General features: G+C 35.1%; 2 protein-coding genes across 2 annotated transcripts; both read right to left on the bottom strand.

Annotated features, from left to right (window-relative positions):
• Positions 1-3,063: 3,063 nt before the first annotated feature.
• LOC139889481 (jacalin-related lectin 19-like) lies at positions 3,064-3,715 on the bottom strand. The gene is made up of 2 exons (XM_071872429.1): positions 3,500-3,715; positions 3,064-3,426 (listed from the first exon to the last, which is right to left on the bottom strand). Exons 1-2 carry the CDS (start codon positions 3,713-3,715, stop codon positions 3,064-3,066), a joined length of 579 nt encoding a protein of 192 aa, XP_071728530.1.
• A 2,171-nt stretch (positions 3,716-5,886) lies between these two features.
• Positions 5,887-7,968, bottom strand: LOC139889480 (jacalin-related lectin 19-like). The gene is made up of 2 exons (XM_071872428.1): positions 6,601-7,968; positions 5,887-6,375 (listed from the first exon to the last, which is right to left on the bottom strand). The coding sequence occupies exons 1-2, from the start codon at positions 6,769-6,771 to the stop codon at positions 6,058-6,060; spliced, it is 489 nt and encodes a 162-aa protein (XP_071728529.1). The 5' UTR covers positions 6,772-7,968; the 3' UTR covers positions 5,887-6,057.
• Positions 7,969-13,964: the final 5,996 nt, after the last annotated feature.

Below are 13,964 nucleotides of genomic sequence, written 5' to 3'. Positions count from 1 at the left end.
ATGGCGTTTAACTTGTTTACCTTGTTTGTTAAAGGGATTTTAAGTTTTCATTATTTCTAGTTTGAGAAAACTTTTATGCCATTAGGGATGAGCAGAAGTACCAATTTACCGATCCCGTACCGGTACCGACCCGGTACCGGTACCGTTTTACTAGACCGAATGGTAAACGGGACCGGTTCCGGTTCCAGTTTTTTTGGCTTTTCGGTTTCGGTACATAAGATGCGGTACCGGTACGGTACCGGGAAATTCCCGTATTGTCCCGTATTACTACAAATGGAAATAAGTTAAGTTATTGTTGAAAGCCTAAGGTCAAATAATGTTTAGAATATAATGTATAAAATCTCATATAATATTTGGACTCAGATTTGGCACACTAGTTCACTTGTACCAACTTTAAAATTTTTGGGTAATTCACGCAAGCTCAACCAGACCTGATTTTGGCGTATACTTGAGTTTCCATATTGACCTGCTAACCAAATCTGTCTGACCGGACCATTTTATTATCTCTCATGTCAACTTATTACATTCACTCGAGTGGTCTCCATATTGAGTTTCTATATTGACCCAGATGTATTGGCTTTATGTGGAAGAGCAATTGAAAACATGCGTTCAGATGTGCAGCATCTTCTTTCTCATAAAATGATGCTATTTTAGTATAAAATGATGCTGTTTTTTGTATGAATGATGTTGTTTGAAGTCCATATTTTTTGCAGTCCAAATTCGGTACTAACAGGTAAAATACCGAAAATTACCGGTACCGAACCGGTACCGGTTTTGTAAAAACGGTACGGTACCGGTATTCGAAATTGGGTAAATTCGGTACCGGTACTTTTCGGTTCCGGTACGGTTCGGTACCGGTTCCGTACAGTGCTCATCCCTATATGCCATACACCAACATGCATTTAGTGTATGGTTCATTTGAAATCCATTTTCAAGTCTTGTAATGTTAGCCAATTACTTGATATAAACCATTTTATACATATGATCCTTATCATGTTCTTAATAACCGTTTATAAATATCCTTTTTGCCATTTCAATTTAACCGATTAAATTGTGGTTTGGTAAATTTCATGTTGTTAATAATTTAACCAATTAAATTTTAGTTTTGCTTGTTGTTAACTTGTGTGATAACTTGTTGTAATAACATGCACAATCCACAATCATACAAGAAATTAAAACAACCACGCATGCAAAAGAAATGTTCACAATCAAGCCTTTTGGTAGACATTTTGTTTAGCCGAAAACAAAATGCCACCGGTCAATGGATAAAACACAAAGTAAGAGGTTTTAACCTCCCACTTAACCTTGCATTCACATGCTTCTTGTGTTCTTCCTTGTGATCTTCATGCATCTTCATCTTTTTACAAAATATATCCTAATACATTTTGTCTAGAAAATGAAAATACATCCTAATCTATTTTACATGCCAAATATAAAATAAATTACATAACCAAAATTAATATTACATACCAAATGAATAATTAATTTTACAAACCAAATTGAATGAATATTACAACCATTCAACCAAACAAATATCCATTCAAACACACATGCATACATCATAAGGTCAAGGCATTGATTGTGAACTACAATATACAACAAATATGACCAATTTGCAAGTTCCAAACCCACTTTTGGAACCCTTAAAATTCGGCCAAAATCATGAACCCACCCAAACCCAAATATTTTTACATTCTACTTGCATGCATGTACATAGAATACAAAGTTGATGGGTTTTAAAGACCATATATAAGAAGTATATTTCATAGACTTCGGCTCTAGATACCATTGATGGAATTCAACATAATAACAAGTTTCTTAATGTTAATAAAATCATGAAACCAATTCATTTTAAGTTATAACAAGCGGAAGCATAATTACTAAGAAAACAAGTTTATATGCATAACCATTTCAATTGAATTCCATATAGTTATCAAGTTATGAAATAATGCTTACATATAACAAAGAAGGAAGAAGATTATACCTCCTCTAAGATGAGTTAGGAGCTAAATTTGGACAGCAATATGGATGATAAAGATGATGGAATAAAGCCTCTAACTTGAAGCCTCAAGTTTGTAATACCCACAAGCCTTGATCACCAACACACCCTTTGTTTTGGTTAGGATTTAGAACACTTGAATGTAATAAAATAGCAAGCAATGAACCCTCCCTTTTGCTCAAAACAGTTCAGCAATTAGGAGTGCTGAACCAGAATTTTCTTGTCTATTTTATGTGTATTATTCCCTCTCTCTTGAGTCAAGGCCTTGGTTAATACATAAGCATGTACCTTGGCACTTGTGTGTTATTAAAAGTAACATTAACAAGGCATGCTTGTGAGTCTTGGAGTCCCAAAATTCTGCACTATCTATATTATATAACAATGTATTTATACATATATATATATATATATATATATATATATATATATATATATATATATATATATATATATATATATATATATATATATATATATATATATATATATATATATATATATATATATATATATATATATATATATATAAACATGTATATTTTTATGTTACTCTTATATTTTATAAACCTTTTATAAAATATAACACAATATAATCATTTAAACTTATAAACAATTATATATAAATTATCCAAATAATTTATCTCAAGTGATATTATTTTAGAAAACCGATTTTTCTAAGATCCAAGTGTCGCGTATTTATTTAACGATCCAACCGTTAAGATTAAATACTTGTAAAGTGTCGGTAAGCTTGTTATTAGGTATGACCCGACTTGGATTATAACACATTAGCCACATTAATTTAATATGTCTCTCGGTCATACGAAATACCTTCACTAGTTTGGTGGGTTGACAATGATGAAAAGTTAGAATCCAGATTTTGGGTACATTGCATATTCTAAAGTTCATTTTGACCAAATACTAGGAAGAACGAACAATGAGAGATTCTTTTATTATTAGCAAATAAACTAGTACAATATTAAACTTGTGCAAAACATGAAATAAGCTAAAGAGAACATCACACTGACGCAACAAACTGCAGACACACACATATAGTTGATATTCATTTAGTTACTTGTCACAACTATAACTTTAGAGCCTTTTGTTTTCTGTTGCTCGGCATCTTTGACAGTAGGAGGTTTAAATCCTGCGAACATCATTCGGAATCTTTGGCCGAAGGTTGGTTTAGGGGGTGATAAGTAAAACCCAAGTGAGTCCAGAAACCAACCGGCTCTTCCATATAAACCAACAATGTGGCCTCTGTTTGCCATGAAATTGAAGGGTGTTCCTTCTTCAACCCCGAATGGCCCAAATGTTCTTATATTGCTCTTAAAAGTGAGTGATCGAATCACAGTGCCTGCTCCATAGACCACAGGGCTATAGTATCCACCAACACTTATCAAATTTTCATCTGGAAATTGCAGCTTAACCTGAAATAATCCGATATAAATTCATATTCAACTCTAAATAAATAAAGCACAAGGATATATGATGAAAACTTACCTGAGCAGCTTTGATCCCGCCCATGCCTCCATGCTTTTCAACCGGAAATGGTTTATCATGATCATCATATGTTGTATATATAGCATCAATGCAACTACAGTATACAATAGTGATTTCTCTAACTCCTGTGTGTACTCCATCATCCCATTTCTTCCCTCCCTTTCCTCCCCAAGGTCCCAATTTCATGCTTTTATCCTGTTTGTTTTCAAGTATCATGATATAATTTTCAATTAAGTAAACGGGCCACCGGCCGGGAAACAAGGTTAACGAAATATAAGTACACGTAAGGGATTCATACCATTGTTAGTCCAATTAATTTTTGCAAATAAAGATGTAACTAAGTCTGCCTGTAACAGTATACTTCACACAAATTGATGTCGATGTAAAGAGAGCAAACAAAGCACCAACTACCGTGTATGTAAATTGCTGTCTATATATTGGGAGCAAACAACACTGTGCTAAGCATCTGATTCCCAGTTTTGTTTTATACCATGCATACATAAAACATGCACAGATTCTGATAACAGAGTTTTTTACATAAAACATGCACAGATTCTGATAACACAGTTTTTTTACATAAAACATGCACCTTAATCGTTCTTTACCAAAAGGTAACATACCTTGTACCTTAACTAATGGTACCAAAGATCCAAATATCTAATAGTACTAGTAAAAATTTGACAGAAATTCTGACAACATAATGAAATAAGTACAGTTGTTTATGAATTAAGGAATGTGACTGCGGCATAATATATCTTCATTGTATATGTATACACACGAACGCACACACACATATACATACATACATACCTACAAACATGGGCTGATGTAGTTTAGTCCCAGTGGTTGCACGTGACACCACTAACATACACGATGTAGTATTATTTTTTTTTGACTAGTAACACCGGTAGATAGTGTAAAGAGTGACACCATTGAAATAAGACATCCGGTAGATATTTTTTTTTTAAAGTTTTAACTAGTGACACCAGTGATCACCAATCCTAGATCCGCCACTGCATGCAGATGTACATATGTTTAGGTTTGGTAAGAATAAACATCTCCCACATAATTAATTTAATGTGAATGCATATTCGGATGCGAGCACTTTGATTATACAAAATTCGGATGCTAACACGTCCATTATATGAAATTCGGATCCATATTTTCGATAGGAACACATTTATATGATATTCTTATGCATATTGTGGATGCATATTGAGCCAAGTAGTTATTCTTACAAAATCTTAAAATAAGAACATTCTTATAGTAGTGTGTAGACAAAATTTCAATCGAATCGAGAACCAAGACTGCGAGAACATCTAAATTACAAGAATTTTCACTTGTGAGTACATTAAAACACATATGAATGTTGATAGAGATTAGAATCGAACATAAAATATCTTGAGAACACCTCTAATTTACTTTTATAATCAAATATATAATATAATTTCTTGTGAACATGTGCACATATTTTTTTGAACATGCGAACATTTCTTACAATTTATAATTTAATATGTACTTTGTGGTTCTTAAACTTTGTTTGTCAATGATATGAGCATTAAATAACATTTAACATTAATATTTAATATATGCTGTAATATGTTGCATTTAAGTGCATTAAAAGAATGCAAGTAAAAAGTTGTCGCAACTCTTTACTTTTTGTGGTTCTCGTTTAAACCTGACCAAGCTATTCTCGACAATAGCATTAAGCTCATATAGACAATCAATGTATGATTTGAGTGTGCGTCGATCAATGTACGAAGATGTTGAGATGTACCCGTGGTAACAGTCAGTGATTGCTAAGATCAAGTGATTGCTATGATCAGGATATGAGATCTGAAGTAAATGTATGAATCCTCAATCTAATAGAAAAACTTGAATATGTACGAGTACAAATTGTAAAGGGAAAAGTTCCTGGTGTTAGCTAACGACTAACGTATCCAATCTAGTCAACATGACCCTATGTATTAGCAGTGGGTCTCCATTTACAGGATACTGAGAAGAGTCAGTTACAAGTTGGCGATAGTTTGCTGAATGCCGAACTCATTATATGTTACAACTCTTTGTTCGTTTTCGTTCTTCGTCCTACTCTAATCTTTGTCCACTTTTATATTTAGTTTCCCTTTATGTAATACTTGAAACTAGTTCATCTGCATGATGTATTGATATGAAACTATGCATATTGTGCTGTAACGTTATTTGATGCTTAGATAGAATGAGCTGGGAAAGTCATTCTTACTATTTTACATTGTGCTAGTTTGTTAGTTTGACAACATTGAAATGTTAGTATCTAGATTATGGTTCATTTAGGTATTCATTGTCATTAAGAACAACCATTAGATGGAATTGTGATCAAACCTTAGGCAAACCAAACAGTAGGACTTTGTTTTATTTATCATCTATAGGCTATTAGAAAAAGATACATTACCATACCAAAAGATAAAGAACTTGTGTAGAACATGAAATAGGCTAAAGAAAACGTCAAACTGACACAACAAATTGCACACACATATTTAGTTATGGTCCCAATTATAACCTTTAGAGCTCTTAGTTTCCTGTTATTCACCATTTCTGATGGCAAAAGGTTTAAATCCCGTGAACATCTTCAAGATTCGTTGGAAGAAGGTTGGTTTAGGGGGCGATAAGTAGAACCCAAGTGAGTCAAGGAACCAACCGGATCTTCCATAAAAACCGAAAATGTGGCCCCCGTTTGCCGTGAAACTGAAGGGTGTTCCTTCTTCAACCCCAAACGGCCCAAATGCTCTTTTGTTGCTCTTAAAAGTGAGTGATCGAATCACAGGTCCACCTCCATAGACAATGGGGCAATAGTGCCCGCTAACACTTATCAAGATCTCATCAGGAAATTGAAGCTTAATCTGAAATTAGTGCTGGGGTGCAAACCTATCCCACATAGGAGGGAGACAAAAACAAATGTATGTATATAAGTCTAAGGGGAAGTCCCTCTAATACCAATTGGTTTTAGAAAAGGATGGACTCTTGGACTTATATTGCAGGACATTGTGTTTGGGTTATGCGATCTTACAAAGGGCATTAGAGCTAGGCTATAGCCCGATGTGGTGAACAACGCAGTGGTGGCTCACCCCACCTATGCCGCCATGCTTTTCAGCCAGAAATGGTTTGCCTTTGTTATCATATGTTATATGGATAGTGTCGATACAACTACCATATAGAAGACTAATTTCTCGAACACCATTGTGCGCTCCATCATCCCATTGATTCCCTCCATTTCCTCCCCATGGTCCCAATTGCATGCTTTTGTCCTGTTATTATCAAATATAGATTATTATTTTCATAAAGGAAATCGAGATGAACCTATGTTAACTAAATCTAAGTAGTAACGGAATTTCATACCATTGTTTGTCGAAAAATTGCAGACAAAGATTTCACCTGTGCTTGTACCTACCTAGTAAACTTATACTTAATGATGCTCATAAATTGGTGTTAATATAAAGGGAGCAAATATAATACGAGTGTGCTAAGCATCTGATTCAAATCCTGTTTTATGTTCTCACATACATAAAACATGTACTAATTAAGTAATTATAATCCCCTTGTATTCAAACACAGGTGCCTGATACATTAATCATGTAGCTATTAGGACACCAAACCCTTAAATCTTGCTTTTATTTGCGTACATTCCTTGACAAATGGAATTAAACATCCAATTAATGCTAAGAAAAGATTGACAAACATTATGACAACATAATAGAATAAATGCAGTACACTGCATTAGGAAAAGTGATTGCATCATAATATTTTAATCCTTTTTTTTAGATTAGCGATTAAACCACCTATGAACGAGCGCATTGGCTTCTCCATTGGGGGTAAACCTCGAGTAATCAAGCCCCCGGGCGCGAGACCTAATACTGAGTGAATTGTGCACAATTTCCCCGTTTTAGCTAGTCTGACATGACTTGTGCTCACTCAATGTCAATTAGTTTATTGCGAGTTGAAATTGAAAGTTGTCAGTTGTTGACATGTGGATTATGAGAAGTCCCTTTTTATTTGATCTTAAACCTTGATGACCGTTAACAAGTTTTTTTTTTTTTTTTGGTAAGCGAGGAAACCCTTCTATAAACGAGCACATTGGCTCCCCCATAGAAGGTAAAACCTCGGGTAATCAAGCCCCCAGAGCGCGAGACCTGGTACCGGGTGATTTGCGCATTATGCGCACCCTCTAGTCACATTCCCTTTTTGAACAATTTGGCATAGCCAAGGATTGAACCCGGGTGGTGTGCTTCATTGGGCAACTCGGTGGTCACTCAAGCAAACCTGAGTGGTTAACCATTAACAAGGTTTGTCATTAAACCTCGGGTTATTAAACCTTGATGACCGTTATTTGGTTCATGTGCTTTATTGCCTCTTCTATCATCATCTTGGTTACGAGATATTGGTTTTGATTCCTTACTTAATTATTGGCGCGTTTAGTTTGATACAGTTCCAACTAAGTTGGGTTGTTAGTTGCCGAAATGTTCGACCGTATATTAATGGTGAAATGTTCCAAAATGGTAACCGGCCGTTAAATTGTTTAGTGATAGTAATTACATATATGAAGAGAAAATTCTTTCGTGATGGTTATAATATTGTTTTTGTTGTAAATTTAGTAGTTAAATATGGATGGTAATTAGTCAAATATGGATAGTAAAATTTGTACTATATATATGTGCATAATGTAAGGTACAAAAACACACATATACATTAAATACATCACACCTCTCTTCAACCTCTTTCTCTCCTATATCTTCTACAACACATCTCTCTTTTATTGGTTCTTTCAATTTGAATATATTGAACCAGGCCACTAAAGGTAGTTATAAGCCTACTGAAATATAACACGTTATCAGCACGAAGTGCTCCGTATAATCAAGGTTTATCTAAGCAAGCACACGTCACTAATCAAGGTAAGAAATTATCTAACTTTTATTAACTTCACTAACATTTATATTTATGTTATTTAAGTTATATATGGTCGGTTATACCGCCTGAATTATATTTCTGTAATCTAACTTTTATTAACTTCACTAACATTTATATTTATGTTATTTAAGTTATATATGGTCGGTTATACCGCCTGAATTATATTTCTGTAATCTAACTTTCATTAACTTCACTAACATTTATATTTATGTTATTTAAGTTATATATGGTCGGTTATACCGCCTGAATTATATTTTCTGTAATCTAACTCTTATTAACTTCACTAACATTTATATTTATGTTAATAAGACCTCATGATTGTACGCAACACGTCATTTGACAACACGGTACTTTATGTACGCAACACGTCATTTGACAACACGGTACCATGGGTCGATATTAATTCCGATCAATACGAATACGATGGGGTCTTTATATGTTATCTAACATTTATGATTACTTATGCAATTAATCATTATTTATTTCATGCATACTAATGTTTATTCTTAAAAGTAAATCTTAAAAGTTAAAATAAGAAAAAATAGTTTGTATTTTTATTAAAAGTAAATCTTAAAAGTTAAAATAAGAAAAAAAAATCTTGTCCTTTATATTACTCATACGCGTTTTGATATAGTGACTTTATTCGTTAACGTCAACTAACGACGTTACAACGGTCATATATACATAACGGTTGTTAACGTCAACTGACGACGTTACAACAACTATATTTTTCAAATATAAAATAAACATCTCCGTTTTCACATTTTCACAAATCAATCTTCATTTTTCAGATTACTACTCTCAAAAAGTTTTTGTAAAAATGATTCACACAAGGATGATTTTTCCTATTGTATTGGTCATATTTGTAACATCCCGCGTTTTTCCGTTAAATTTATTTTTAACACTATCTTTTTTTTTAATAATATCTTTCGTTATTTAAATTCGTAGTTTCCGTTGACTAACGTTCATAATATTTCCGTTATTTAATTATAACATCACTCATTTACTCGAGCGTTTTCAAAATATTCGTTCGGTAAAATCCCGCACCCGCTTCTAAACTCGAGGGACTAAAATCGACACGGGGCAAACTAGTTGACTAGGTCAACTAGTCCACCCCAATCACCACCATTCAATCATCTCCATCTCTCTCTCTTTCTCTCTAGCAAGAACACACACACAAACACCCAATTCAATCATTCATCATCTAAATCGGATTTAGCAAGCAAACATCAAAACAAATTACATTTTCGTGATCCTCTCTTCATCCTCTACATTTTGGTACCAATTTCATCAAGTTTGGGTAACTTTCTAAAAACTCTAGATTTCTATAAATTCGTGTTTTTGACTTGAAATTGTGTTAGTTAGTGTCTATGGCTCGTGTCTAGCATGAATATATGTTTTGTTTGCTCGATTTGTTGATTTGAGTAACTAGTTTGAACTTTTGAAGTAGGTTAGCTTAATCTTTGATTTTGGATGATTAAAAGTTGTTTAATTGTTAAAGTTCATGTTTTAATTGTGTTACTAGTATCATTAGCTACATTTTGATGTGTAGGTTGATTAAGAAAACTTTAAAAACCCGATTAAGGATTTTATGATGTTTGACTAGGGTTTGATAGTTCTTGACATGAACCTTTGATGCTTGAATGCCATGAAATGTTAATTGTTAGTGTTTAGTAGTAATGTATGCTTCATTACCTTCAAAACGGCATATCATATGTGTGAATTGGATTCCCGAAGCTCAAAATGCATTTGAGGAACTTGAAAATTTGAAAATAGACTTTTATTGATCAGTTGACGAGAAAGCGGTTGTTGAAAATGATGTTTTTGATTGATGATATGTGGTTAGTTGTATTCCTCGTCAAAATACCTTTTCGACGATATATGATAGGCATTATAAGTGTTTGCGGGTCAAGAGTTGGGTTGGAAAATGTTTTGGTTCGTGCATACTTTGAAAAACAGAAAAGTGTCTGCCCAGATGGTGGCGCGGCGCGCCCCATCCCCGCGCGGCGCGCGGATTGGCCTGGCCAGATTCTGCTTTGTTTGGCGCATTTCACGCGAAATGTTTGACTAGCTATCGACCTCCGATTCACATGAAACTTGTTTTAATATACTTGTATATGAATAATTAGCATAGAAAAATAGTCCGGGGCCCGACCCGAACATGTTGACTTTTTCGTTGACTTTGACCAAGTTTGACTTTTAGTCAAACTTAACCAAACTTTTATGCAAACGTTCTAACATGCTTTTATACGTGATTCTTGCATGAAACTTGACAACGTGATTCACATGCTATACTATTCGAGTCGTAACGAGCCATAGGACTAATTGAACACATTTCACCCGACCTTGTATCGTAACCGGTTAATTGACACAACTTACTTGTTTAGGTCAAGGCTAAGCAACTTTCATGCATACGTTACTTTGTGAAGTACTTTTATACTCGTGCACTCGAGGTGAGATCATAGTCCCACCTTTGCAAATACTTTTATACTTTTAAATCGTGGGCTGAGAAACATATACTTTATATACATTCATACGGTTTATACTTTCATACTTTGAATACAAATGCGAATACAAGAGCAAAGATACATACGAGTTAGAACGAAAATCCTCAAGTTCAATTACCATTAGTTACACTTGTAGGGTGTGAGCGAGAAATTATGTTGTGTGGCCATGCGGGTTTGACGAACCCTCATCTGACGGATGAAACATATTTTCGGTATATAGTGTAGGTTCTAACACTATTATGCAGAGGTAAGATTCAGTTAAGTTTTGGTAATTGGGTGCTCGTGATACAGACAACATCTTTTGGGATGTATACGCTTGATATTCACTTTATACTAAATCTTATGGTTTACAAACACATCTTTAGAGATGTATACGCCTTGATACTAAACCTTGTGATTCAAAAACATACTTTTACAAATACATTTATGATCTCACCAACGTTTTTCGTTGACAGTTTTCTACATGTTTTCTCAGGTTCATACTTGGCTACTTGATACATGCTTCCGCACTCTTTGATTACTTGATTGGAGTCAACCATGCATGCATACGCTAGGGATAGCACTTTTGGATTCAAACTTTTGTTTACATACTTACGCTATTTATAGCAACTGTGTTTTTAAACTAATTATGTCGCAAGTTATTTCATTTATACTTTATGACTTTTGTAAACTAAACTTGCAAGTCTTGTACCTTTCAAATGAATGCGACATAATTTTGGTCAAACGAGTCTCATATAGGGACTACGACCACGCAACGGGACCTAAGTTAACGGCGCCGTCAACAACGGTTTTGGTCGGGTCGTTACAAGTGGTATCAGAGCGTTGGTTGTAGGGAACTAGGACGTGCATTAGTGTGTCTAACAGAGTCGTTAGGACGCATTAGTGAGTCTAGACTACAACCGGATAGTTAGCATTTGCATTCTGACATACATTTGCTATAGATAGCACTTACTTGACTACTTGTGCATTATACTTGAATCATTCTTAGGCAAACTTTTTAATGGTACCCAACCTTCATCATACGAACTCGTATTCCGCCACTTTTTGGTAACACACGTAAATTCATGATTCATACACGTATGGATGACGACGACTTCATTAGTCACACTTGTTCGGGAACTCTGTCTCCCGGATTATTATTTGCCACCGTTTCAACTTACTATCAGTTTCCCGCTGGTGTTTCTTACTATCTACTTTTTGGTGTTACTACCATCACTACTCTAGGTGAGTATCGTCATCAACATTTATCACTACGGTTGCATGCTACTCGTTATCATGACTCGTTACTCTTTTCATACCTGAATACCTTATTGTCTGACTCGAACCACATTGACGTGAACAATCATTTATACACTTCCCTCGGGGAACGCTTCTTTATAGTTGCACTAATTCTTTCGATTCAATACGAGTCACGTTAGAGACGTCGTTACACTTTGTTTATTTTAAACTTCACGATTACACGAACTTGAATCTATAGAGTGATGTGGGAATGGAGGTATGCGTTAGCGTAATATAACGACACTCGATCAACGTGGTTATATTACGGTAAGACATACCAAAGTTCTAGTGACACGTGATGGTGGTTAGACTCGATCAACCTAAACACCACCATGAGCCATGTACATGACTTCATCTATTCATGTTGGACATCTGAAAACTCCGAGAATATTGATAACAACCATACCGGGGACACACCTTCGATTTTTGTCGAACTATACTTATGCTTCCGAATGAATTACCGATTCCTTTTGACTTCAACCGTATGTTACACGTGTATACTATCTCGTCCTCGCACAGTCTTATTGACTAACTACAATTTACACGTTATGCTCGCATCGAGGCGGAAACTTCTCTCGCCTTACACTCGTAATTCTGGTTCAGGAAATCTTTTATTTTAAATTCTCAATGGAGAGAGACTCTTCACGTTATACTAGTATTCGCCTCGAGGGTGAATAGTCTCGACGAACGTATTTGGAAACCGATAAATCTTCCGCGACGCGAATTTTCTTGAGAAACTTGTCCTAACAAACTTGTTCAAATATACCTTACGGAATGTACTTTGTTTCGGATCGAGATCCTCGTTTCACTTCTAGATTTTGGAGTGCCTTACAAAAAGCCTCGGGACCACGTTTAGACATGAGTACCGCGTACCATCCGCAACCCGACGGACCGAACAAACATACGATTTAAACCTTAGAATCCATAATACGAGTTGTATTACTAACTTCAAATTTACTTGAGAAAAGTATTTTCCTTTAGCTTAATCCTCGTACTACAATGATTTTCATTCGAGTTTTAACGTCACACCTTTTGAAACCACATGTGACCGGAAACGTCATCCTCCTTTTTGTCGAAACCAAGTAAACGATGATCAATTCACCGGGGCCGAGCTTATTCATGAGCAATCGAGAGGATTTATTCATATTCAAGCAAGACCCAACGCGACTCGTAATCACCAGGAGCTATGCCGATGTTACACATAAACCTTTCGAATTCCATGGGAAACCGCGTAACGTTAAAAGTCGCACCTTGAAAAGGTGTAGTCCGTTTCAGAAACATAGAAAGCTAAATCTGCGATATTTTTAATCCTTTTGAAATCTTGGGGCGTGTTGTGACCGTTGCTTACCGCTTCAAACTTCCGACTCAAACAAATTCCGTTCATCCTACATTCTGCGTATCAAACTTAAGGGCGTGTCTCGCGAAACAAGAACTTGTTATCCTCTTCGATGAACTTACTATCAACGATAAACTTCGCTCCCTAGGAGGACCGGTTGAAACTATAAATCGTGAAACCAAACTTTAAACCAATGTCAAATCCCGATTGTCAAAGTTCGTTGAAATGCCCAAGGAAGTACCTTCACATATCCGTAGAATTTGCAACACAACATCTCTAGAAAGAACCAACAACTACTACTTCCAACTAAATTTCGGGACGAAATTTCTTTTAAGGTGTAGGTAATGTAACATCCCGCGTTTTTCCGTTAAATTTATTTTTAACACTATCTTTTTTTTTAATAATA

This window comes from Rutidosis leptorrhynchoides, chromosome 2, assembly GCF_046630445.1.
Source record: "Rutidosis leptorrhynchoides isolate AG116_Rl617_1_P2 chromosome 2, CSIRO_AGI_Rlap_v1, whole genome shotgun sequence".
NCBI classification, from domain to species: domain Eukaryota; kingdom Viridiplantae; phylum Streptophyta; class Magnoliopsida; order Asterales; family Asteraceae; genus Rutidosis; species Rutidosis leptorrhynchoides.
The sequence above is the reverse complement of the archived record's forward strand: the minus strand, read 5'-3'. Positions and strand labels throughout refer to the sequence as shown.